This window comes from Myotis nattereri (assembly GCF_964212035.1).
Source record: "Myotis nattereri genome assembly, chromosome: 1".
Taxonomy (NCBI): domain Eukaryota; kingdom Metazoa; phylum Chordata; class Mammalia; order Chiroptera; family Vespertilionidae; genus Myotis; species Myotis nattereri.
The window spans coordinates 192963308-192987880 of NC_138075.1; the positions used below are offsets into that span (position 1 = coordinate 192963308).

A 24573-nucleotide genomic window follows, 5' to 3' on the forward strand; every position below is an offset into this window, starting at 1 on the left:
TACCTGATCCTCCCTTGGAGCCCAGAAATTATTGTTCCCATGGCACCCCAAGATGCCTACTTCCAGCAGCAACAGGTGGGGACAACAGGAGGCCACCCCATAGATAACAGGATCTTCTGTATTAGGAAAGATTATGGCCCTGAAACATTTTTTTGTTCTTTCTATGGAGCACTCAGAGATGACCTTCAGTTGCCCTGTGTCTCACTGATAAAATTAGTTTTGCAGAAAAGCAACTTCCCAAAAGTATTGTCTCATCATAACAGATTAACACAATTCTGTTGGCTTCTTTTAAATAACATTTACCACAGTATCCATTTATGAGATCACATGAAGGCTGCCTCGGACCATCCTTTCCATTTCTATCCAAAACAGAATATAATGTTTCTATTTTTAAACTAATATAAAAACATAATTCATAACCCATTACTACACTGCAACCTCCCACGTACTGGCAAAAAGGCAAAATCTCATAATACAGAAAAACCTCATTAAGCTTTAAAAGTTGGGTAATGTTTAAATTCAGCCAACTCTTTACAAAAATTTCTATAGGGGAAAACTACTGTAAATGACTAATATTCTAAATTTTTTCATAAGACATAATCCCCAGTAGGTAGGGGTGTGTGTGTGGGGGGGGGGGGTGTGCACACACGCATGTGCATGTGTGTTTGTATTTATGTTCATTGCTGATTTAAATATTCATATCATCTACTCAAAAATTAAACTTCATTTCTGGGTTTCTGTTTCATTAGTATTAGAAATTGTGCGAATGCATCTGCATTGGAGTAAATTAATTACTTTTATATTATTTTATAGTATAAATCAGAAATCAAAATCATGGTGAAAACTTTCTGGGAGGAATATACCACCACCCAATTTCTGCAAAACAAAAAGCAAAAATGAAAAAAAAAATGTTCTTAAAGAATGCTTACTGTGCATTTTCCTTGAATTTTTGGAGCACAGAGTCAATTTTACATGCTTCTGTGGAAGTTCATGTTCTCACCCACCACTGCCCCTTCCCCAGTCATCACCACCAAGGAAGAAATGCTAATCTGAATAGAAAGATTCTCCGACATCAACTGAGTGATGTGACTGAGAGTGGACAGTCACTGTGAGTGCCATGTTTCCCATATACTTACTCTTCCTATGTGGCTGCAGTAATTGAGGAGTTAGGTTTAACTCTCACAGGTCTGTTAAATCTCAAATGGATTCATGATGCATCCCCCTTATTCCCTGAACTGAAATAAAGTATTCCAACTTTTTTTTTTTACCAGATAATTATCTAATGGGGTTTAGAAGCTCAACTGTTATAGTAATATTTCATGTTCCTTTGCCAATATTTCTTGTATGTATATCCCCTTATAGAAATTAGGAGAGGTGACTGTGTTTTGGGACAAGACTTGATATTTATGGTTCAACAAGCCAAATGATTCCTAATCTTTTTCATGTTGTGGAACATAAAGAAAATTGTAAGTATTTATAATACTTGATAGGTTTATAATTGCGAGTAAGCAAAACAGTTTATTTTGTGTTATTGTTTGTTAATTATCATTTTCCATATGAACAACTTTAAACAAGTTTTGCCCACCATATATTTATATTATATTCCCTAGGGGAATTTAGAGGGAAAATAGTGCCTGTATGGAATTTAATGAGAAAAAAAGAAAAGTTGCATTGCCTTTATATAAAGATAAAATAAAATATAAAGTATTAGGAAAAAGTAGTATTGAGTTTTGTGCAAATATCATGTAACATTCTCCATGGAGCTTCATGGGCTGTATGGCTCCCATTCTACTTCTCAGCTGCAGAGACATTATAAACAAAGGAATTTCCCACACTTTCATAAGAAAATTACCTTGTTCCTGTAGCCATCACTTTTCTATTCCATTTCATGCTTTCAAATGTCTATACACAATTCCTAACCAAGATGTTTTCATCCTAATCTCAAAATTTTGGTAGTTTCTATTGATGAGAATGTTTTTTTCAAAAATGATTGGATGTGTTAAAACTTGTATTTTACAACCACTCAAATTCTGTAAGAGTTGAAATTCTCACTCAAAGTAATTTCAAATGTCCTGTGTTCCGCAAAGACAATTCAAAATTTAAGGTCAACATTTTGAAATAATAATGAGGCTCTAATGTAGAATAAGCATGCAGTTAAACAGCTGGCTCAGATACAACTAAGAGCAAATATCAGCCACAGATATATGAAAAGACACCTGTAAGCCTGCCTGGGGCTGAGCTTCCAGGAGCCCCTGCCCAGCCACCCCCAGCCCTCTGCCCCACCTCCCACCGCTGGCCGCACCTTGGGCTGGGATCTGAGCTCCTTGGGCACCTGGACCACGAACTCCTCTGGCAGCTCCACGGGGCCCTTGTCCGCGATGAGCTGTGGCGCGCTCTGCAGTTGGCTGCTGGAGGAGATGTCTGGGTGGTAGAGCGCCTCCTGGGTTGCGCTCAGCATGTCGCAGTGGAGCAGCGAGGGCTGGATGTCTCTCAATGTGCTTGCCACCTGCGGGCACCATCAGACTCCACTCAGCTCAGGGCCGCCTCAGAGGAGCCTGCTACAGGCTATTCCCAAGGCTGCTGTCAGCTGCAGGCCATAGGCCCCATACACCAGCCACCCCAGGCCCCATTAAGACAACCCTGACCTAAGGAGATCCTATCTCCTAGGCTCTAGTGCGATGATGACTACGTAGTGCTGTCCAAATTAAACACTACCTTAAGTAAGCCAAACACCTCACCCTAATCCCTAATGAGGATTAGGAAATTAGACATAATCATTGAAAACTGAGAAAGCTACTTGAAAAATGTAAATATTGTCTATATATTTATAGATTCAGAGCATTCTGATGCCAATTATGGGCATTAATATCTATAAGTGTAAAAAAAAACATTGGTTATTGAACTAAATATTTTTACACAAAAAGCTTCTTAAGGTAACGAATGAAAAAAGCTTCAGAGGTGGTTTTATATTAGTTTAGTTTTGTTTATTGTATTGTTATACTTACATGGATTGTTTTATATTTATTTTTGGGGTCATTAAACATTTTTTTGAAAGATACTGTATTAAGATCTGTGATGGACATTAAGGCGAAAAGGATATACACACATTTTTGCCATTTACATACACAGTGATTTCACTGACAAATGTACATATTACATCGATGAGTAAATAGGAAAGACCAAGACAATAATGAAAAAAATAAAATTTCACACACATGATTTTTTTAATAATTCACAAAACAGTCATACATCATATACTATGAAAAAGAGCACTTTAAGTACAGAATTTTTTTCTGGTGAATTGGCACATAAAATATACATTTCTCTACACTAATTGCAACTAGTGTAATAAATAGGAATTATAATAAAAATGTCCCTGCCAAAATAAGAAAAAGCCTTTACAAGAATAAAGATTTTGCTTTACACAACTATTTTTAACATACTAGAGTATGCATATTTAAAACACATGAATAATGCTACATGACTATCATTTAATAGTCAGGATAGAAACTAAGAAATTCAATAATGCAAGAGAATTTTATAATCTTTCTAACACTCGAAGTTTATACAGTGAGGCTGTAATTTATTGATATATAAAATATTTGAAAGTTAAGAATGAAAACACACTTTCTTTCAAATCACAAGAAATATTACAACCCTATTGAAAACAACAACAAAAAATAATATAAAGAAATCTGTCAAACCATCCATTTGAAAATGAAAAAGTTTAGATTACAACTAAGAAAACAACATGTTTACTTAAGCTCATTACAATGTATGAGTACCAGGCAAAAGATAGTGTAAATGCTATTTTAATAGTTTGTGTGAATGAAAAAAAGTGTCAAAGAAGGAAACAAATTTTAAGGCCAAAAAAAGTTGTAAAAATCAAAATATCTAAGTAAGTGCCTCCTTTAAAGTTTAAATCCAGTGATGTCTCTTTTAACTTATGAAATATCCCTCTCCTCGTTGCCCCAAATGACAATGTGACCTTTTTAATTATTTTTTACACAGATGCATATAGGCATGCTTTCCCTAACATCTTTATAACTACTCTATGAAAGAAATTTAGCAAAAGATTATAATGCTGTATTAGCCTACAAGCTTCAGATATAAAAACGTTGAAAGATTTCACCCACAGCCAAGTTAACAAATAAGGACATGTGGAGTGAGGAAGTATTGTGCTCCATTCATTCATTCAACAAATATTTACGGAGTTCCCATGATATGCCAGCTCCTTTTCTGGGTACTGGAGATTTTGGTAAACAAAACAGACCACATATCTACTTTAATGAATCATCCATTCTTTTGAGAGAGATTCTGCAAATGGATAATTTTTAAAGGGGACATTTGTAACACGTTCAACAATAAAGATACATTCTAAAAAATAATTTTTAAAAATACCATATATGAGATGAGAAATTTATAGAAAGTTTAAATAGGGTAACATGTAAGGGGGGGTAAGGGGGAGAGATCAACCAAAGGACTTGTATGCATGCATATAAGCCTAACCAATGGACCCAGACACCAGGGGGGTGAGGGCATGAGTGGGGGGGGGGGGGGGTACAAGGGAAATGGGGCCATAAGTGCACATATATGATACCTTAATCAATAAAGGAAATAAATAAATAAATAGATAAATAAATAGTTTTTAAAAAGCTACTCTGTTTATGTTTTTATGGAATATTTGTCTATGGGAGTAAAATTTAAACTGAGATCTCAAGTTGCTAGTCATAAGAAGCAGGAGTAAAGAGCACTCCTGGCTGCTACAAAGCCCTCAGGCTGGAGCCACCTTGATGAGTTCAAGAAATAGCACAACACAAATATCACATGACCTCACTTATATGTGGAATCTAATAAACACAATGAAATTGACCAACAAAATAAGACCAGAATCATGAAGTCATGAAACAGACTGGGTTGGGAGTTCAAGAAGAGATAAACCAAACAGCTTATGTACTTATATGCATAGCTCATGGTCATGGGCAATAGGGTAGTGAAGACCTGGTGGAGTGGGAAGGGGCTGGAAGAGAGGCCAAAATGGGGTAAAATGGGATATATCTGTAATAACTACCAATAATTATATATATATATAAGAAATAGCACAATGGCCAATGAAGCTGTTATGTGTAGCAGACTGGGAGAAGAATGGTAAGACTTGAGATCGGAGAGGTTAGCAATAAGTAGATCATGAATTTTGTAAAAGAGGGCAAATAGTTTAGTTTTGGGGCAATCAAGCATCTGTTTGGGAAGGAAGAATAAGGTACAATAGCGGGGCGGAGGGATGGGAATAATGATCTCTACGGAATTATAGATCAATTGTTTCAAGAAACGTTAATTTCTAGAGTCCGCAGAGAATAGCAAGTGATTTAAAATGCATGTAGAGTAGAATTACCTGAAAAAAAAATAACAGTATTTGTATTTAATAAAAGAATCTTAACTTAATCAAGAAATAAGAACATGTTCAAACTAGAACAAGAAAGCAAGGCCTACAGACTTAGAAACAGTAGGTAGGGATCAAAGAATAAAATTATTTTATGGAGTAAGTTTGAGGAATACAAAATACCAGGAAGTGAAGTAGAATTTGACCCCTGTGTTAAAGGAAATTAGACTCTGATGTGTTCTATGAAGCTGGAATATATGGTGTCTATAGACTTCTTTAAATTCAACATCTCTATGAAAGGAATCCAGAGTACCTGTCAGTGAGAGCAACAATAGAGGGTTGTTACACTGTCCATATGGAAAAGGGCTATTAGAACAGAGCCAAAATCTTAACATTTGGCATAAAAAATTATTGTATCTGTTAAACTTACGGTACTGTATAACTTTGGGGGAAATATTTGAGTTATAAATATAAATGTAATTTTTCTTCCTTAAGCTATTATAAAAATATGTCTTCAAGATAAACACAATTTTGAGACTGGTATTCCATTAGGACCATGGAATCTTAAGTCTGGAAGGAATCATTCAGCTAACATGCTACATAGCAATCCTCAGATCATCCCTGCTAAAAATCTCTGAAATTTCACACGAAAAATCCATGATCACTCTCTGTCCTTGAAACAACCAATTCCATTTGGAGCAACAAGTTCCTCATGTCAAGAAAAGGGATATCGACCCCCTGGCATTCTCCACTTACTTATCTAAATGCTACACAAATGGGCTATGCAAAACAGATCAAGCTACTCCTAGAAGGCAATGTCCCATTTTTTATCTAGATGCATAAGGGAAAAGGTTTGTTTAAGTTAAAACATACCTCAGAATGTTATAGCATTAACTATAATTCAAGGCATCCTCCCCCTTATACTATTCTTCTATCTCCATTTGAGACCACAATCTCAAACTCCATCATGTGTAATTCTGAGGTGTCTCAAGTGTTTGCTGCTGGGATAGAAAGTACTAATAAGGCCAATGCATCTTGTCCTTCTTTCTAATCTTTTGCAAAGAGAGAAAAACATTGTTATCTCCTTTAAAAACTGTAACACTAACAACAGATTTTCTGAAAAAGAAATAAATCGATCCCATTTACATGAAATAGGAATAAATTAAAGGAGGATCAAGATGCCTACTGTGACAATTACAAGACACGGATAAGAGAAATTGAGGAAGATACAAGTACATTGTGTTCATCGATTGGAAGATTTTATATTGTTAATATGTCACTACAACCAAGAGCTATCTATAGATTCAATGCAAAAGATTCCAATGGTGTTTTTATAGAAATAGAAAAAAATACTCCTAAAATTTTATTATTCATTGAATAACTAAAGGAATACTGAGAAAGAACAAAGCAGGAGGAATCACACTTCCTGATTTCAGCTATACAATAAAGCTATACTATGGTTTTGGCAAAAAAAAAAAAAATAGTATGGTTTTGGCAAAAAAAAAAAAAAAAAAATCCTGACAAATATACCAGTGAAACAGAATCAAGAGCCAGGAATATATGACTAATATTTGACAAGGAGCTAAGAATACTAAATGGAGAAAAGATGGTCTCTTTAATAAATCGTGCTGGGATAACTGGATATTCACATCTAAAAGAATGAAACTTAACACCAATCACAAAAATTAATTCAAAATACATTAAAGACTTAAATGTAAGATGTGAATCCATGAAACTCCTAGAACAAAACATGGGAATAAAGCTCCTTGACATGTGTCTTTGTAGTACTTTTTTGGATATGACATCTAAAGTGTGAGCTACAAAGTCAACAATAAACACGTGGAACTACGTAAAACCAAAAAGCTTCTGCACAGCATAAGAAATGATGAAGAAAGTGAAAAGACGTCCTGCAGAATGGGAACACATTATTTCCAAACCATATATCTGATAAGGGATTAGTATCCAGAATGTCTAAAGAAATTATACGACTCAATAGCAAAACCAAAGAAACAAACGAAAACCCACAATTGGAAATCACCTCCTGCTTGTAACAATGGCTATCATAAAAAGACAAGAGATGACAAATGCTAGTGTAGATGTGAAGAAAAGGGAATCCTTGTACACTGCTGGTGGGAACACAAACTGGTGTAGCCACTGTGGAAACAAGTATGGATGATTTTCAAAAAAATAAAAATAGAACTATCATATATCCAGCTATTCCCCTTCTGGAAATATATCCAGAGGAAAAAAAGAAGCCATTAACTTTTAAAGACATATGTACCCCATGTTCATAGCAGCATTACTTATAATAGCCAAGACAAATAAAACCTAAGTATCAACAATTGGATAAATTGATAAAGAATTTGTATTGTGTATATACAATATTGTTCAACCATTAAAAAAATGAGGAAACCCTACCATTTGCACTAACATGGATTGAACCTGAAGGCACCACACTAAGTGAATAAAGTCAGACTGAGAAAAACAAATACTGTGTGATCTCACCTGTGGAAACCAAACCAAACCAAAACACCACATAGATAAAGAGAGCACACTTGTGATTACCAGAGGTGGGGAGAGGAGGAATTGAAGAAAGGCAATAAAAAAATAAAAACATCCAATTATCAGATAAATAACTAGCAGGGAGTAATGTATAACATGGTGAATCCTGGTAACACTGCTGTATGATGTACAGGAAATTTGTTAAAAGAATAAATCCTAAAGTTCTCATCACAAAGAAAAAGTGTTTTTTTCTATTTTCTTTCCATTTTATTGTATCTGTATGAGAAAATTATTATTAGCTGAACCTATGTGGTAATCATTTCATAACATATGTAAATCTAACTATCATGCTGCATGCCTTAAACAAATACAATGATATGTCAATTATTTCTCAACAAAACTGTAAAAAAAATTACATATCTAATTAAGACTTCATTTTTATTTGAAAAAAGGATTCACTATTTTTTTTTTTAAATTTCAATTGTGCCCTAGCCAGTTCAGCTCAGTGGTTGAAGCATCGGCTTCGGATCCTGTTAGATTTCAGTCAAGGGCACATACCTTGAGGGGGTTAATATGGGAGGCAACCAATTGATGTGTCTCTCTCACATCTATGTTCTCTCTCTCTCTCTGTCTCTCACCATCCCTTCCACTCTATCTAAAATCAATGGGAAAAATATCCTCTAGTGAGGTTTAACAACAAAAAAATGTGAATTGCTTTAATCATATAATATTTAATATTCATTACAAGTAATATGAGTTATTGTCATAATCAAACTGTCTACATAATTACTTCAGATAGTTTTACTATTTAAACACTTTGATTTTGCTTTACTCAGTGGCAAGTATGCAATATGTAATTAATATTTCATAACCTGCTGAAATGATCAAACTATTTCCCCCAATGTTTATGTATAGGCTCCAACATCAAAGAGTATCATAGAATCAAAGTTCCTGGATATTGGTTATGGGAAAATATGAGGCAGGAAGAAAAGGAAAACTAAAAAGCATATAAAAGGCAAAGTATTTCTGATGGTAGCACCAGAGTTTTCATCTTATCTGTGGAACTAATAATTGAAATAAGTATCAAAAATATCAGATTTCAATGTATATACCTTCAGAGTTCAATATTTATTTATAAATATTAATTTTAAAATAGTAAATGAGTATTGTTTCTAACCAATTTCAACCATTTCTGTTTTATTGTTCCTTAGTTGAGGCACTATGTAATTCAGTCAACTATTTAGCTTCTTCCTCCAAACATCTATTGCTCATTATATTGAGCTTGGAATCTAGGCAAAACAACGCTCTGCATTGTAAGGTGATAGGAATAGCAAAAACAATATATCAACTGAGTTAATTTATCAGAATTACAAATGATATCACTTTCGTATATTAGTAATATTTTTCACAAGTGTATTTTAGGGTAATATTTAACCATATCATGTGGAGTTATTTTGTTTTTTTTGTGTTGGTTTTTTTGGGGGGTTAATCCTCACCATAGGACATGTTTCCATTGGTTTTCAGAGAGAGTAGAAGGGAGGGGGAGAGACAGAGAGAGAGAAACATGGATGTGAGGGAGACATCGATTGGTTGAGACCCTTCAGTCCACAGACTGACACTCCAGCGAGCCAAACCACCTAGGGCTCTTGTGGAGTTTAAAATGTACTAAAATTACAACTATGACTTTAACTTACATATTCAATTTTGCATTTCATTATTACCTTCCTAGATACAATATCTATCCTCCTATAAATACTTGGGTAATCCTTTGTTCAAGTTATCGTTCTTGCTAAGAAACCCTTTTTCCTACTGCTCAGGCTTTCCCATAATTTTCCAAAGCTATTTCACTATATTCAGCTCCAAATTTCATACTATTTCCCTTCATTTCTGTACTACAGTTCAAAATTCTAATAATTTAAAATCTTATTTTTTTATTTCTTAAGGTTAAGCAAACAAAAATTGCTTTCTTTCTGAAATAAAAATTTATAAATTTTGCTTGTTTTATTTTGTTATATTCTAGCTAATTCATACATTACAATGTACATTCCTACATTGCTTTGGTTGGTTTATTTCTAATTTAAATCATAGGTCCACAAAATCAGGCAAACTCTCAGTAGGTTATTAAAACATCTTTAAAAAAAGTTTTCATAAGATGGTTAGGAGAGTCTGAGATTCTTTTCTAACAACTATTTTAAATGTCATTTCATCATTAGATTGATGGCTCTGAGTCTATTTCCATCCTAAAATTACAGGTACTACAGGGACTACTATCTATGACTCACTGGATTATTATATATATTCATTGAGCTATTGTGTGCAAAAGTGTTCAGCTAAGAGCAGAGTGCTAGTAAATTTAGAAATTATACTGAAATAACAAATGGCTGATTGATAGGGAACGTCTAATCCAACCTCTCTGCTTATTTTCAACTTTTCTTGTAAGTAAAGGTACTTTTTCCAATTGAGCTTCCTTATGCATACCTAAAAGGCTCTACTTTTCCCCCAGCACCTTCCTTTTGGCCATATAAAAATATTATATCTTTCCTGATTTCTCCCTAAGGCATAATTGTTTTTTACTATATATATATATATATATATATATATATATATATATACACACACACACACACACACACACACACACACACACACACACACTGAGTGGCCAGATTATTATAACTGGCCAGATTATTATGACCACTCCATCAGTACAATGAAGTGAATTAGTTATGCAAATAATAATAATAATAATAAAACCTTGAGAGTATTTGCTTAGGAAGTTTTCAATATTCCACATTTTTGGAAGTGTCAATGAAGTACTGATGGGGTGGTCATAATAATCTGGCCACGTAGTGTACATATATACATTTCATAACCTGCTGAAATGATATGAAATAAATATATATATGTTTATTTTAGAGAGAGAAGGGAAAAGGATAGAGCGAGAGAAACATCAATGAGAAACATCATCAATTGGCTGCCTCCTACATGCCCCTTACTGGGGATTGAGCCCATAATCCAATTCATTGAACCTGGACTGGTAATGGAACAGTTCACCTTTAGGTTCCTGGATTGATGCTCAACCACTGAGCAACATAGGCTGGGCTGCATAATTCCTTTATAGGCTGGGGAGTAATCTCTAACAAAAGTCAAAAAAAGTTCCAATTTAAGTACATGATTTAAGGATGCCACCAGGTACAAATTACAACATGGAAGTTCTAACATGAAAAATTTGTTTCAATTCTGGGCCTCATAAGAAAATGGCTCAGCAGTGATTAAATGTCCACCTGTGTATGATGACACATCTTTCATAGTATTCCCATGAAAGTATTATATTATTCAATTTAACTCAATAGACTCATTCACTAGAGTTGTTTTATAAAGTGTTGGTATACCCTATGTGGATTATCAATTCTCCCTTCAAAGTAGATTCCTCACTCTTCTTCTATACATCATAGCTTTTTATAGTGAAATAAAACATATTTTGGCTCAACTTTCGGTCATCAGAAGACTGAACAATTAAATAATAAAAGTTGTATAAGATAGTCTGAGAATAGTGAAGATTCCAACACACAGTTATGAGTTAAGTTATAGGGAATATTAATTCCTAGTGTTAAAAATAAAAGAAACAACACTGAAAGATTAGTTTTAACTGTGGTTCAAGTATGAATCTTCTTTGTACTAAAATAGAGGGAAAAACTGTGGCTTTCTAGTCTTAACAATTGCCTAGATTGTAATATTGTGATATAAATATCTCAAACATTTGTTAAAATGAGAAAGCGGAGAATAAACTTTCTGTTATGTGATATAAATTTATAAAATTATAATCAGCTTCTCATAAACATTATTTTCTTCAAATCACACAAAATGCATTTTACATATCTTATTGATCAAAGAGAGGCAAATAATAGTTTTTCTTTTCTAACTAAAAATGCCTCCCTAAATGTAAATATATTGCAAATAGATTTAAATTCTAGGTAACAAAAATAAAATTCTGAAATTTATTATTTGGAGAATACTGACTTTCTCTTCTTTTCCTCTACTCCCTTTTTTAAGAATATAAATTCTTAATAAATGAATTCAGCAATGTAGCAGGATACAAAATTAACGCCAATAAATCTATGGCATTTTTATACACCAATAGTGAACTTACAGAAAGAGAGATTAAAAAAACAATCCCATTTACCAACACACCAAAAACATTAAAATACCAAGGAATAAACTTAACTAAGGAGGTAAAAGACCTATCCTCGGAAAACTACAGGACACTGAGAAAAGAAATAGAGGAAGACATAAACAGATGGAAGAACATCCCGTGTTCATGGATTGGTAGAATCAACATCATTAAAATGTCCATTCTACCCAAAGCAATCTACAGATTCAATGCACTCCCCATGAAAATGCCAATGGCATATTTCACAGACCTAGAACGAACTCTCCAAAAATTCATCTGGAATAAAAAAAAGACCCTGAATAGCTGCAGGAATACTGAGGAAGAAGAACAAAGTAGGAGGGATCTCAATACCAGATATCAAGCTGTATTACAAAGCCACTGTTCTCAAAACTGTCTGCTACTAGCACAAGAACAGACATACAGACCAATGGAATAGAATAGAGAACACAGAAATCAACCCAAACCACTATGCTCAATCAATATTTGACAAAGGAGGCAAGAACATACAATGGAGTCAAGACAATCTCTTCAATAAATGGTGCTGGGAAAATTGGACAGATACATGCAAAACAAAGAAACTAGACCACCAACTTACACCATACACAAAAATAAACTCAAAATGGATAAAGGACTTAAACATAAGATAGGAAACCATAAAAATATTAGAGGAATCCACAGGCAGCAAAATCTCAGACATATGCTGAAGTAATATCTTCACCTATACAGCTCCTAGGGACAGTGATGGCGAACCTTTTGAGCTAGGTGTGTCAGCATTTTGAAAAACCCTAACTTAACTCTGGTGCCGTGTCACATATAGAATTTTTTTTTTGATATTTGCCACCATAGTAAAACAAAAATTTATATTTTTGATATTTATTCTATATACTTAAATGCCATTTAACAAAGAAAAATCAACCAAAAAAATGAGTTCACGTGTCACTTCTGACACGCGTGTCATAGGTTCGCCATAACTGTCCTAGGGCAATGGAAACTAAAGAGAAAATAAACAAATGGGACTGCATCAAAATAAAAAGCTTCTGTGCTGCAAAAGAAACCATCAACAAAACAACAAGAAAGCCTACTGCAAGGGAGAACATACTTGCCAATGTTATCACCAATAAGGGTTTAATCTCCAACATTTACAGGGAAATCATACAACTTAACAAAAGAAAGATAAACAACCCAATCAAAAAAATGGGCAACAATCTAAATAAATACTTTTTGAAAGAGAACACAAGGAAGGCCAAGAGACATATGAAAACATGCTCAAAGTCACAATCATCCAAGAGATGCAAATCAAAACGATAATGAGGTACCATCTCACACCTGTCAGAATGGCTATCATCAACAAATCAACAAACGACAAGTGCTGGCTAGGATGCGGAGAAAAAGAAAAAAAGAAACCTTCGTGCACTGCTGGTGGGAATGCAGGACTGGTGCAGTCACTGTGGAAAACAATATGGAGTTTCCTCAAAAAACTTAAAATGGAACTCCCATTTGACCCAGTGATTCCACTTCTAGGAATGTATCCCAAGAAACTAGAAACACCAATCAGAAAGGATATATGCACCCCTATGTTCATAGCAGCACAATTTACCATAGCTAAGATTTGGAAACAATCTAAGTGCCCATCAGCAGATGAGTGGATTAAAAAACGTTGGTACATCTACACAATGGAATACTAGGCTGCGGTATAAAAGAAGGAATTCTTACCATTTTCAACAGCATGGATAGAACTGGAGAGCATTATCCTAAGCGAAATAAGCCAGTCATAGAAAGATAAATATCACATGATCTCACTCATTTGTGTAATATAATGAACACATAAACTGATGAACAAAAACTGATCCTGAGACAGCGAATCATCAATCAGGCCATCAAACCTCAGAGGGAAGGTAGGGGCAGGTAGGGGTAAGGGGGAGAGATCAACCAAAGGACTTGTGTGCATGCATATAGACCTAACCAATGGGCACAGACACCGGGGGGCGGGGGGGTGAGGGTATGAGGGGGGGGGAGCAATGTGGAGATAAGGACACATATATAATACCTTAATCAATAAAATAAAATAAATATAAAGCAAAGTTAAATATATATATATATATACATATATATATATATAATATTCTTAATGGTATTGAAAGCTGTGCTTTCAGAATGCTGTAAAGTAAACCATTTCTTTAAAAATCTTTATAACTATCATAAGGGAGCACTTTCCCTTAATCCCACTGCCAATTATACTTGATATGTGAAAAAAAAATACACATTTTGACAGAGATTTGTCTTTTTAGTGAGTTCCTTTTCTCTATCCTAAAATGATCATAACTGGCATCTCTGAAGATAGTAGAGAAGACTGAAAACTTTTTATCTATATTTTTTTTGGTAGCAGAGATTTTCAACTCGCCTATCCCCTCCTCAACACACACACAAATGAAAGCAATATGCTGGTTAACAAGGAAGCAGATACGTTAACAAGCTCACATGTCAAAATGAATGATTACTTATGTTGTTGGTATATACACAGAGTACAGGTATTATTGGACACATACTTTAAAAAATAGGCATAATGGTTTTTTATGTGTGTGCAGAGGTGGGGTATCAATACCGCCTCTTAAGGACAGCCTGAAACCTACAAAACATCTGGACTATCATAGCTATTCCACCTGCCCTGAGCTGTTGTGTCTAAGGCTCCCTTTTAAGCAAATGTGTAGTGTTCCCTGGAGAGACAGCATCATACCAGCCTGTTGCTTTGAATTTTATGTATTATCTGTCTTCATTATTAAATCATGTGCCCATACAGTTTACATGGTTTCACTATCAAAAGGGAAAAAAACAAACAAAGGCTCAATAGTCACCACCATTGTTGATTTGTAACAAGAGCTACAGAAAAGAATAGACCTGATCTCATGCAGGTAGTGTGGAGAATTACTACTTTCATGGTAACTAAGTGCTTAGAGAGAAGCAGGAATGCATGAAAGCTGACTGTTCATTCTTTTTATAAATATAGATGGTTATTTTTTATTTACATGATCTAATAATATCTGAATCTTTTTCCCATGCCATTTATTATTCTCTAATACAATAAAATTAATCTGTATTAAAATCATCTGAGTCCAACAAAAAATGAATCATTGTAAGATGCTCTTTTGATTTTGCACATTATCTTTTCATTTTATCAAAACAATGATTTCTCCAACTTTGCTCAGTGTATTTATCCCCATTGAACTTCACATTAAACTAGTAATACCAAAGCGAGGGATACGTTTCACTCATTATTCAAGTTCTTCAAACCTAGGGTGAATAGTGAAGACAGAAATTTTATTGGGGTTATAGTCTAATTAAAAGCAACAGGCTTGCACTCTGAACAGCTTTTCCACACTCTTTAACACTTTTTTAATGCTGATCCAAGCTTAAGATATTCATTAGTAACTCATTAAAGACTTAGTTACAGTCCAGTGGGTGAGTCCGGAATATAATGATGGAATGTGTGTACAAATGTATAGGCTCATAATTAGAGAAACTGTCACAATTGGGGATTAAGACTATACAATGCAGTCTTTGAAAAACTCGATGGAGAGTAAGTGACCCCAAGATGGTGTTATATTTTAAATACTGCTTACTACCCAGGTCATTTGTGTGGTTTCAGGTTTTTTGGGTTTTTTTTAGTTCTAATTCCAAAAGGTATGTTTTAATGACTACATTCTCCGAGGATTATGTGTGAACCTTTCTGTGAAGGCCATTCTACACATTATTTTACTTAATCCTTATACTATAATAAAGTATGCCTAATTACCCCTTTACAATGAAGGAAACTGTGAAACTGGTTAAGGTCATGTATCTTGAAAGCAACAGAACTGGAATTAAACTCAAAAGCTTGAGATCTTTCTTTTGATTCATCAGGACCATGCAAATTAGGATCCTAAAACATTTTATATTAGACAATGTTGTAAATTTCAGGGCTTCATGTATATATTACTTTCTACATATATTGACATTCTCCTCCATTCCCAGTTTATTTAACCACAGGAATTATTCAATATCAACATTTGTAACTTATAACTTTTATTCAAGCTTTCTGTTAAACTTTCCCCTCCAAATGGTAATATTTCAAATACACCTATGTGCCTGAAATAGTGCAGCAATTTTGCTAGGATTCTTGCCATATACAATCTCCTCTTTTCTTCTGATTATCATCTTTGATTGTAGATACAATGTAAGTGGTCAGTAATATACAGTAGGTAGGTTTTATAAAGAGACAAGGAAATGAATAACTTTCTTGACATGGAATAAAAGGCATCCAATGGTTTGCTGAACATATTAGAGAAAGTCTATGGAAATAAAAATTAAAGACTCAATATTTATAATGTAATTTGGGCAAAGATACAAAAAAATGAAAATAAGAGGACTTCCAAAATCTGGAAAAACAAGAATTCAAATGAGAACAAAAATAGAATTGTTTATGGCCACCATAATTAAAGCTTAATGTTCTTTATCATTTTCTTAGGGAGGAGTCATTGTAAGCTAACTGGACCAATGGTTCTCAACCTTCTGGCCCTTTAAATACAGTTCCTCATGTTGTGACCCAACCATAAAATTATTTTTGTTGCTACTTCATAACTGTAATGTTGCTACTGTTATGAATCCTAATGTAAATATCTGATATGCAGGATGGTCTTAGGCAACCCCTGTGAAAGGGTCATTCGACCGCCAAAGGGGTCGCGACCCACAGGTTGAGAATCGCTGTACTATACGAACCCAGTTAATGTCACTGCTATATAGTTCATATATAAGAGTGAAGTTTCCAACGTTGCCACTTACTAGATTTTATCATCTTAATAAAAAACTGAATTAATGAATTATTCTTAGGAACCTCAGATATAAGCAAAAGAGGTTGAGTGAAGCTAAGAAAATAGTATATGATTTCAAAATGAATGTGAAGTAGATAAGATTTAAATGGGTAAATCCAGGCAAAAAGCCTCTCTTAGAAATATGTAGTCTAAAGAATTATATCTAGCCCTGGCCAATGTGGCTCACTTGGTAGGGCAAAATTGTGTACATCAAAAGGTTGCCAGTTTGATTCTGGTCAGGGCATATGCCTGGGTTTTGGCCTAGATCCCAATTAGGGTGTGTACACCACATTCACTCTTTCTCTCTCCCTTCCTCTATCTCTCTAAAAATCTTAAAAAATAAAAAAATCTTCCGTCTAAAGGTATTCTAACAATATCATCTAATCTTTTCGAAAAAGAACATGTAGAACTCAATAATAAAAAATTAAAAATCGGGAAATTGTTGAATAATATTTCTCTAAGTAAGATATACATACAAAGGACCAATGAGCACACAAAAAGAAGCTCAACATCATTACGTATTAGAGAAATGCAAATCAAAATCATGAAATTCTACTTCATCTAGACTAGGATGGTTAAAACAAAACAGGCAGTAAATGTGGGTGAGGATGTGGAAAAATGAGAAACCCTCTTATTATTGTTGGGACTGTATTACTCTACAACTACTGTGGAAAACAGTTTTGCAGTATCTCAAAATGCTAAACATAGTTATCGTGTGATTGAGCAATTCTATTCCTAGGTGTGGAAAAGTAAAAATATGTTCACACAAAAGCTTGTAAATGAATTTTCATAACAGCATTATGCAGAATAGAGAAAGTGTATAAATAATTCAAATACCCATAAACTAATAAATATAATATGACATATTCATACAACAGAATATTATTTGGAAATAAAAAAGAATTTGTTGATACATGGTAATATATGCATAAATTCTTAACTTATATTAAGTGAAAGAAGCAAATCTCAAAAAAATTTAAAAAATTATGATTCAATTTAGGAAAAATGTCCAGAATAGGCAAACCCATAGAGACATAAAGTAGATTAGTGATTGCCAGGGATGGGGCTGAGGGATACTGGGAGTGAATAATAATGGTTATGAGCTTTCCTTTGGAGGATTAATAATGTTTTAAAATTTATTGTGGTGATGGTTGTATAACTGTTTATACAGTGAAATCCACTGAACTGTACATTTTAAAATGATTAGTTTTATGGTATTTTTAAAAATATATTTTTATTGATTTCAGAGCATTATGCTAAGTGAAATAAGCCAGGCAGTGAAAGAAAAATACCACCTGATCTCACTATTTATGGATAATAAAGACCATTATAACCTGGTGAACAAAAAGATAGATATAGAGGCAGAGAAGCATCAAACAGACTGTCAAATTACAGTGGGAAGGCTGGGGAGTGTTGTGGTGGGGGCAGTAAGAGATCAACCGAAGGACTTGTATGCATGCATATAAGCATAACCAATGGACACAGGACACTGGGGGGGGGAGGGGGCAAGTAAGGGCAAGTGCTGGGGGGAGGGGAGGCCGGGGGAAGGCCAATGGGGAAAAAAAGATGACATATGTACTACTATTTGTAATACTTTAAACAATAAAATAAAAGATATATATATTAGAGGAAGGGAGAGGGAGAGATAGAAACATCAATGATGAGAAAATCATTAATTGGCTGCCTCCTGCATGCCCCATACTGGGGACTGAGCCCACAACCCAGGCATGTGCCCTGACCAGGAATCAACTGTGACCTCCTGGTTCATAGGCTGATGCTCAACCACTGAGCCACACCAGTTGTGAAATGAAATCCTATCTAATAAAAGACAAAAAGGGTAATTAACCGTACCTCCGCTATGCTTCCCATTGGCTAATCAGTGAGATATGCAAATTAACTGCCAACCAAGATGGCGGCAGGCAGCCATGCAGCTGAAGCGAACAGGAGGCTTGCTTGCTCCAGTGATGGAGGAAGCCACGGTTCCCCGCCTGCCGCGGCCCGGCTCTGAGCCCAAAAGCAACAATGTTTCAATTATAGAAGCTAAACAAACCACAGATACCTGCTTTCAGCTGGCCGCGGCCTCAGAGCTGAGAGCGCCAGTGACAGCAACAATGTTTCAATTATAAAAGGTAAATAAATCCCAGAATAAAAAAAGAAAAAAGAAAAAAAGGAGAGGCTGGGAGCTTCAGTCACCCACCAGCCTGAAAATGGCCCTCAGCCCCTCACCCAGACTGGCCAGGCACCCCAGTGGGGAAACCCACCCTGAAGGGGATGTGACCAGTTGCAAACAGCCATCATCCCCTCATCCAGGCTGGCCAGGCACCCAAGCGGGGCCCCCACCCTGATCTGGGACACCCTTCGAGGCAAACCAGTCAGTCCCCACCCGTGCACCAGGCCTCTATCCTATATAGTAAAAGGGTAATATGCAAACTGACCCTAACAGCAGAAAGACTAGGAATGACTGGTCACTATGACACACACTGACCACTAGGGGACAGATGCTCAATGCAGGAGCTGCACTCTGGTGGTCAGTGCGCTCCAACATGGGGGAGCTCTACTCAGCCACAAGCCAGGCTGATGGATGCCAGTACAGCAGTGGTGGTGGGAGCCTCTCCTGCCTCCTCAGCAGCACTAAGGATGTCTGACTGCAGTTTAGGTCTGCTCCCCACTGTCAAGTGGACATCCCCCGAGGGCTGCCAGAGGGATGTCTGATTGCCATCTTAGGCCCAATCCCCCCGGGAAGCAGTCCTAAGCCAGCAGGCGGTCATCCCCCGAGGGGTCCCAGACTGCGAGAGGCACAGGCTGGGGTGAGGGGGACCCCCCCCTTCCCACGAGTGCACAAATTTTTGTGCACCGGGCCTCTAGTATTAAATATATCCCAATAAAGCTGTAAAAATTCTACTTATTCACTAAAATATTAGTGTATTAGATGCCTTTTTGTAAAGCTAGCTGGTATGTTAAATAAATATCTTCTCCCTTTATCACAAGAGGACTAAACTTTTCAGATTCTTTTATAGGTGTGACTATGAAGCTTAGTGTTTTGTGGGGTTTTTTTAATAGAAATGGAAACAGAAGTAATGAACACTCCTTCCAAGCATATCTATAAAAACTTTCCAATAGAATCTCCACATTGCTCATTGTTCCTTCCTGCTGACTGGAATGGCAATGGACTCAGAATGACTTTGGAAGCCTGATGACATTAGCCTAGATCTCCGAATAACTATGAGAGCAACAGGAGTACATCCACCCCTGACACACATACTTACCAGAAACCTTTCTTGGAATGTTTGGTGAACAAGTTAATGTTCTCTGGAAGCCATTATTAATTATGGAATTTACCGTGACTGCAGCCTAGCTTATCATAATACATTGTTCAAAATGGAGATTAATATAGGTAACTCATAGTGTGTTTTTCATAACATATATTTTGAAATACACACACACACACTTGGTTTGATCCTAACTTGACTATTTCCTGTTCTAGACACTTGAATTTCTTAGGAGTAATTCCTAGCACACTGAAACACAAATAAATGAATTATAGTGCTGCTTCAGATATCTAATTTCTATAATTGATCAATTTGCTTTAAGATTTTCTTTAATTATTGCATTTTTACAATATGTATTTTGTGATCAATTGGATAAATGCCTTCCTATTACTCTTTTCATTTCTTCTAGCTTTTCTCTTGTTTAATATTCAATATATATTTTAGAATATTTTTGTTGAATTTCTACCTAGAAAAGCTCACATTGGTACTAAGAATGCATTTGAATAAAAATCTAAAGAAATTAATTTGGAAATATGTGTCAATTTTGCTGTTTTCAGTCTTTTCATATAGGAACTTTGTATATTGCATGTTTTCTTTGATAACTCCTGTAAACTTCAGAGTTTTCTTCTCATACATCCCATATATTTCTTGTTATTTCTTTCTAAGTCATGCATTTCAGTGCCATTTTGAATCAAATTAACAATGACATGCATGTTACTAAGTTACACAAAGTACTAGTAGGTATGTGTGAATCATAAAGCTGAACTCAAATTGATCTCAATTCTGAGAAAGTTTTTTTTTTTTTAAATATATTTTATTGACTTTTTACAGAGAGGAAGGGAGAGAGATAGAGAGTTAGAAACATCGATGAGAGAGAAACATCGATCAGCTGCCTCCTGCACATCTCCTACTGGGGATATGCCCGCAACCCAGGTAAATGCCCTTGACCGGCATCGAACCTGGGACCCTTCAGTCCGCAGGCTGACGCTCTATCCACTGAGCCAAACCGGTTTCGGCCTGAGAAAGTTTTTACGTCTTGATTATATCATCATACTGCTTAAAATAATAATTATCTTATATTTGAATATCTATTCTTCATATTTTGTTTTGTCCTTTATTATAGTAGCCCAAACTTGCAATTTTTTAAAAAAAGATTCTAGTAATAACAACCATGATGGTATTGACTATTTATAAGCATTCATTTAACATAGTTAATTTATGTAGGATGAAACAGTTCTTTTGTTTTCCACTTCTCAAGATATTTTCTTCCACAGGTACAGTGATACTGTCAAATTTATATGCAAGTATGTTCCTTTAAAATGCTATTTGTAATGGTAATATATCAATGACCTTCACTGTTGAGTCATTATCATATGGTTAGATAAACAATGGTTCCTTCATATGAACCAATGTAATAATTTTTTTAAAAAAATAATGAGAGCATAGAAATGTCTACATTTAGAGGTTAAGTCAAGTGAAAGGTAAATTTTCTTACATTATTCCAATTTAAAAAAGAAATATGTGCATACATAACACGACAGTAGGGAAATCTAACAAACATTAACATTAAGTATATCACTGGGTCAAGGGATTATTACATTTTTGCTTTCTAATTTAAATTTCTATGAGGAGACTTACTGTGACAGTAAAGTAGGTAACCCTGATAATGACAAAGAAATATATCAGACTATGTTCTTGTACCTTACCAGTGAGCTACAACCTCGACTTCAGGACATTCAAATGACCACAAACTATAATACGTGTAGATGAAATAAATATGGAAAGCTTATCAAATGCCACTGTGAAAGCCTATTTCTGTACAAAAACATGTATCTATTACTCTTATACGTACAACTATCAGATTTTTCTTGCAAAACCTTAACTAACCTAGCTTATTTGATCAATCTTTCCTATAAAATAGATATTTTTCTTAGAGAAAGACAATTTTCTATATTTAAAGAAACTAATTCTGCTATAATGGCAATATAGGGGAAATAGAGATTCAAATCAAATAAAGATGTCATTATTAACAAAATTTAAAGACAAGATTATTCACAATCTATAGAAAGATAAACCCTTAATCTTTGAATACTAATATAAGAGAAAAAAGACTTTCTGAAATGATCTTTTCCCAGTTCATGTGTTGTCCTTAACTTCACCAAACCACTCAATTTTTCAATTAAAAAGTAGAGGATGAGCTAATTATGTTTATTAACAGGGCCTTCTTCTAAACTGCCAATTTTTTTTTAAAAAAAGGTCATAATACAATTCACAGTCTCTATTTACATGTTAAATCAATGAGATCCTTTCCTATTGCATTTCAATTTTTAACTGGTCATTAAGGCGTAATTTCCCAATCAGAAAGGAGGAAATAAATGCATGAAAAAATGTATCATGGCTACCTATATGAAATTATAAATGTAAGAGCAGTCTTACATTGAGAATGAGAATAAAAAGCAATGTAAAAAAAGAGAAAAACAGATAAGTATTTACATATTATATACCTAAAGATTTTTAAATTAATTCAACCTCAACTATACAACTACCCTTTGCAGCCACAGTCCATACCATGTCCAAAAAATTTTTTTAAAAAGCTAAGATAGGGACTTTACCCACCCCACCCCCTAAGGCACAATATATAAAATCTGAAGATAAGAAAATACCATTTCACTCTTAAGGTATACACAAGTCACTTCTGAGTATCACTAAAAAACCATTCACATATAATTTGTAGTGCAAATGTGAAAACAAGTCTTTTCAAATTGCTAACTGCATGCTGAGTGTGTAAGAAAGGTTTCTAAACCTATTCTTACAAAGGAAAGCTTCCAGCCATGCATATTTGTACTTAACCTTGTAATATCAGAAATGGCATAGTTAATGTACAGCAGATATATTTTGAAATTCAGTTCCACATGGCTATGGAAGATGGTGTTGGGTGTGTTGGTAGAAACCTCATATATCATGACCACAACAAAGGTTTTTCTGTTTAACATAACTGACCATAAAAATAGTGATATTATTGAAAATATTACAAATTACCTAGGCTGGAAAGCATTATAAACACATCAAGGATGATTAATTTCTAAATATAAGAAAGTTAAGCAGAGCTTAGAAGTCAACCTGACTTTTTGCACTTATAAAACATAACTTAATAAAAAGAATTATATGGTGAGATGTTATGTAGTAAAATGTAATTATATCCTTTCTCACATCTTATTAGAAGTTAAAATATATATGGACATTATTTTAAATTACTGACATATTAAATAGTAGTATAACTGTTAAAATAGATTAATTATGAAATGCAAGTTACATAAAAATGTACAGTACTAAATATATAGGCATCTATTCGTTCTTTTGTCCATACTAAGAACTTCTTATTATAATTAGCTTATTTAAACATATTCAAAAGCAGAATACCCTGTTAAGTCTATCTATAATATCTCAATCAACCCTGTTTGTTATCTTTTCAATAAAGACATAATCTGTAAGTACAGTTAAATTAAAATTATATATATATATATATACCAAAATCACCTTCTCAACTGCCAACCCATGTGGCTTGGGTAGTCACACCCTGACCAGATCTCCTAGCCCAGGTCCCACACTGAACTGTGGTACTCCCCTTTCTGCCAGTTAGCATGGCCCTGGTGCCCATGTTTATCACTGGATATTGTTCTCTAATCTCACTATTTCTCTCATTTCCAACCACATGAATAGGAGGAAAAAATACTTTAACTTCATGTAACCCTACATTAGTTAACAGCAAAGAACTGGCCATCTGCATTCACTGCTTCTCTTTACTTCTGCCAGGGCTTACTACATAATAGATAAGGGTTGTATGGCTGCACAGGAAGGGCATACAGTCATGGAAAACGGAAATACAGAGGCACATAAAGACATAGAGCATGGACAGATAAACAAAGAACTACAGACATTTCCTAATTTCAAAGTATTGTGTATGTATATACATAATGTGGCTACACTGATTAATTTTGTTTTCCTGTACAGAATATTGGCATAATTTTCTAGGATGATGGGCAGGTCATTCAACTAATGTAAATATTATTCAGAATTAATTCTTTAGCTTGGTTTCTAATTTTATACATGTAAAGATCATGCAAAAATGCATCATACACTACTATTTATATATCACTACCACTGACAATTATATACTAGAATCACTGACAATTATATACTATAATTATATTTTTATATACTGACATTACATACTAAGCTTTGATATATATCAATTTAATAATAATGATGTTCAGAGAGTAGTATTAAGAAATATCTGGCAAAACCTGAATACTGAGGTTTAAGCAGAAGATTTATTTCTATTCTCAAGGCAAGAATAAGGATAATTATGCATTTTCCTTATCAAACCTTCAAAGGATTCCCTCTATT

The 24573-nt window shown here is 34.6% G+C and overlaps 1 protein-coding gene across 1 annotated transcript in view; it reads right to left on the bottom strand.

Annotated features, from left to right (window-relative positions):
- ADGRL3 (adhesion G protein-coupled receptor L3) overlaps positions 1–24573 on the bottom strand; it is a 771395-nt gene that overhangs the window by 470571 nt on the left and 276251 nt on the right. The window contains exon 4 of the mRNA XM_081093223.1: positions 2303–2506. Coding sequence (XP_080949349.1) covers positions 2303–2506 — 204 coding nt within the window. The remainder of the gene's footprint in view (positions 1–2302; positions 2507–24573) is intronic.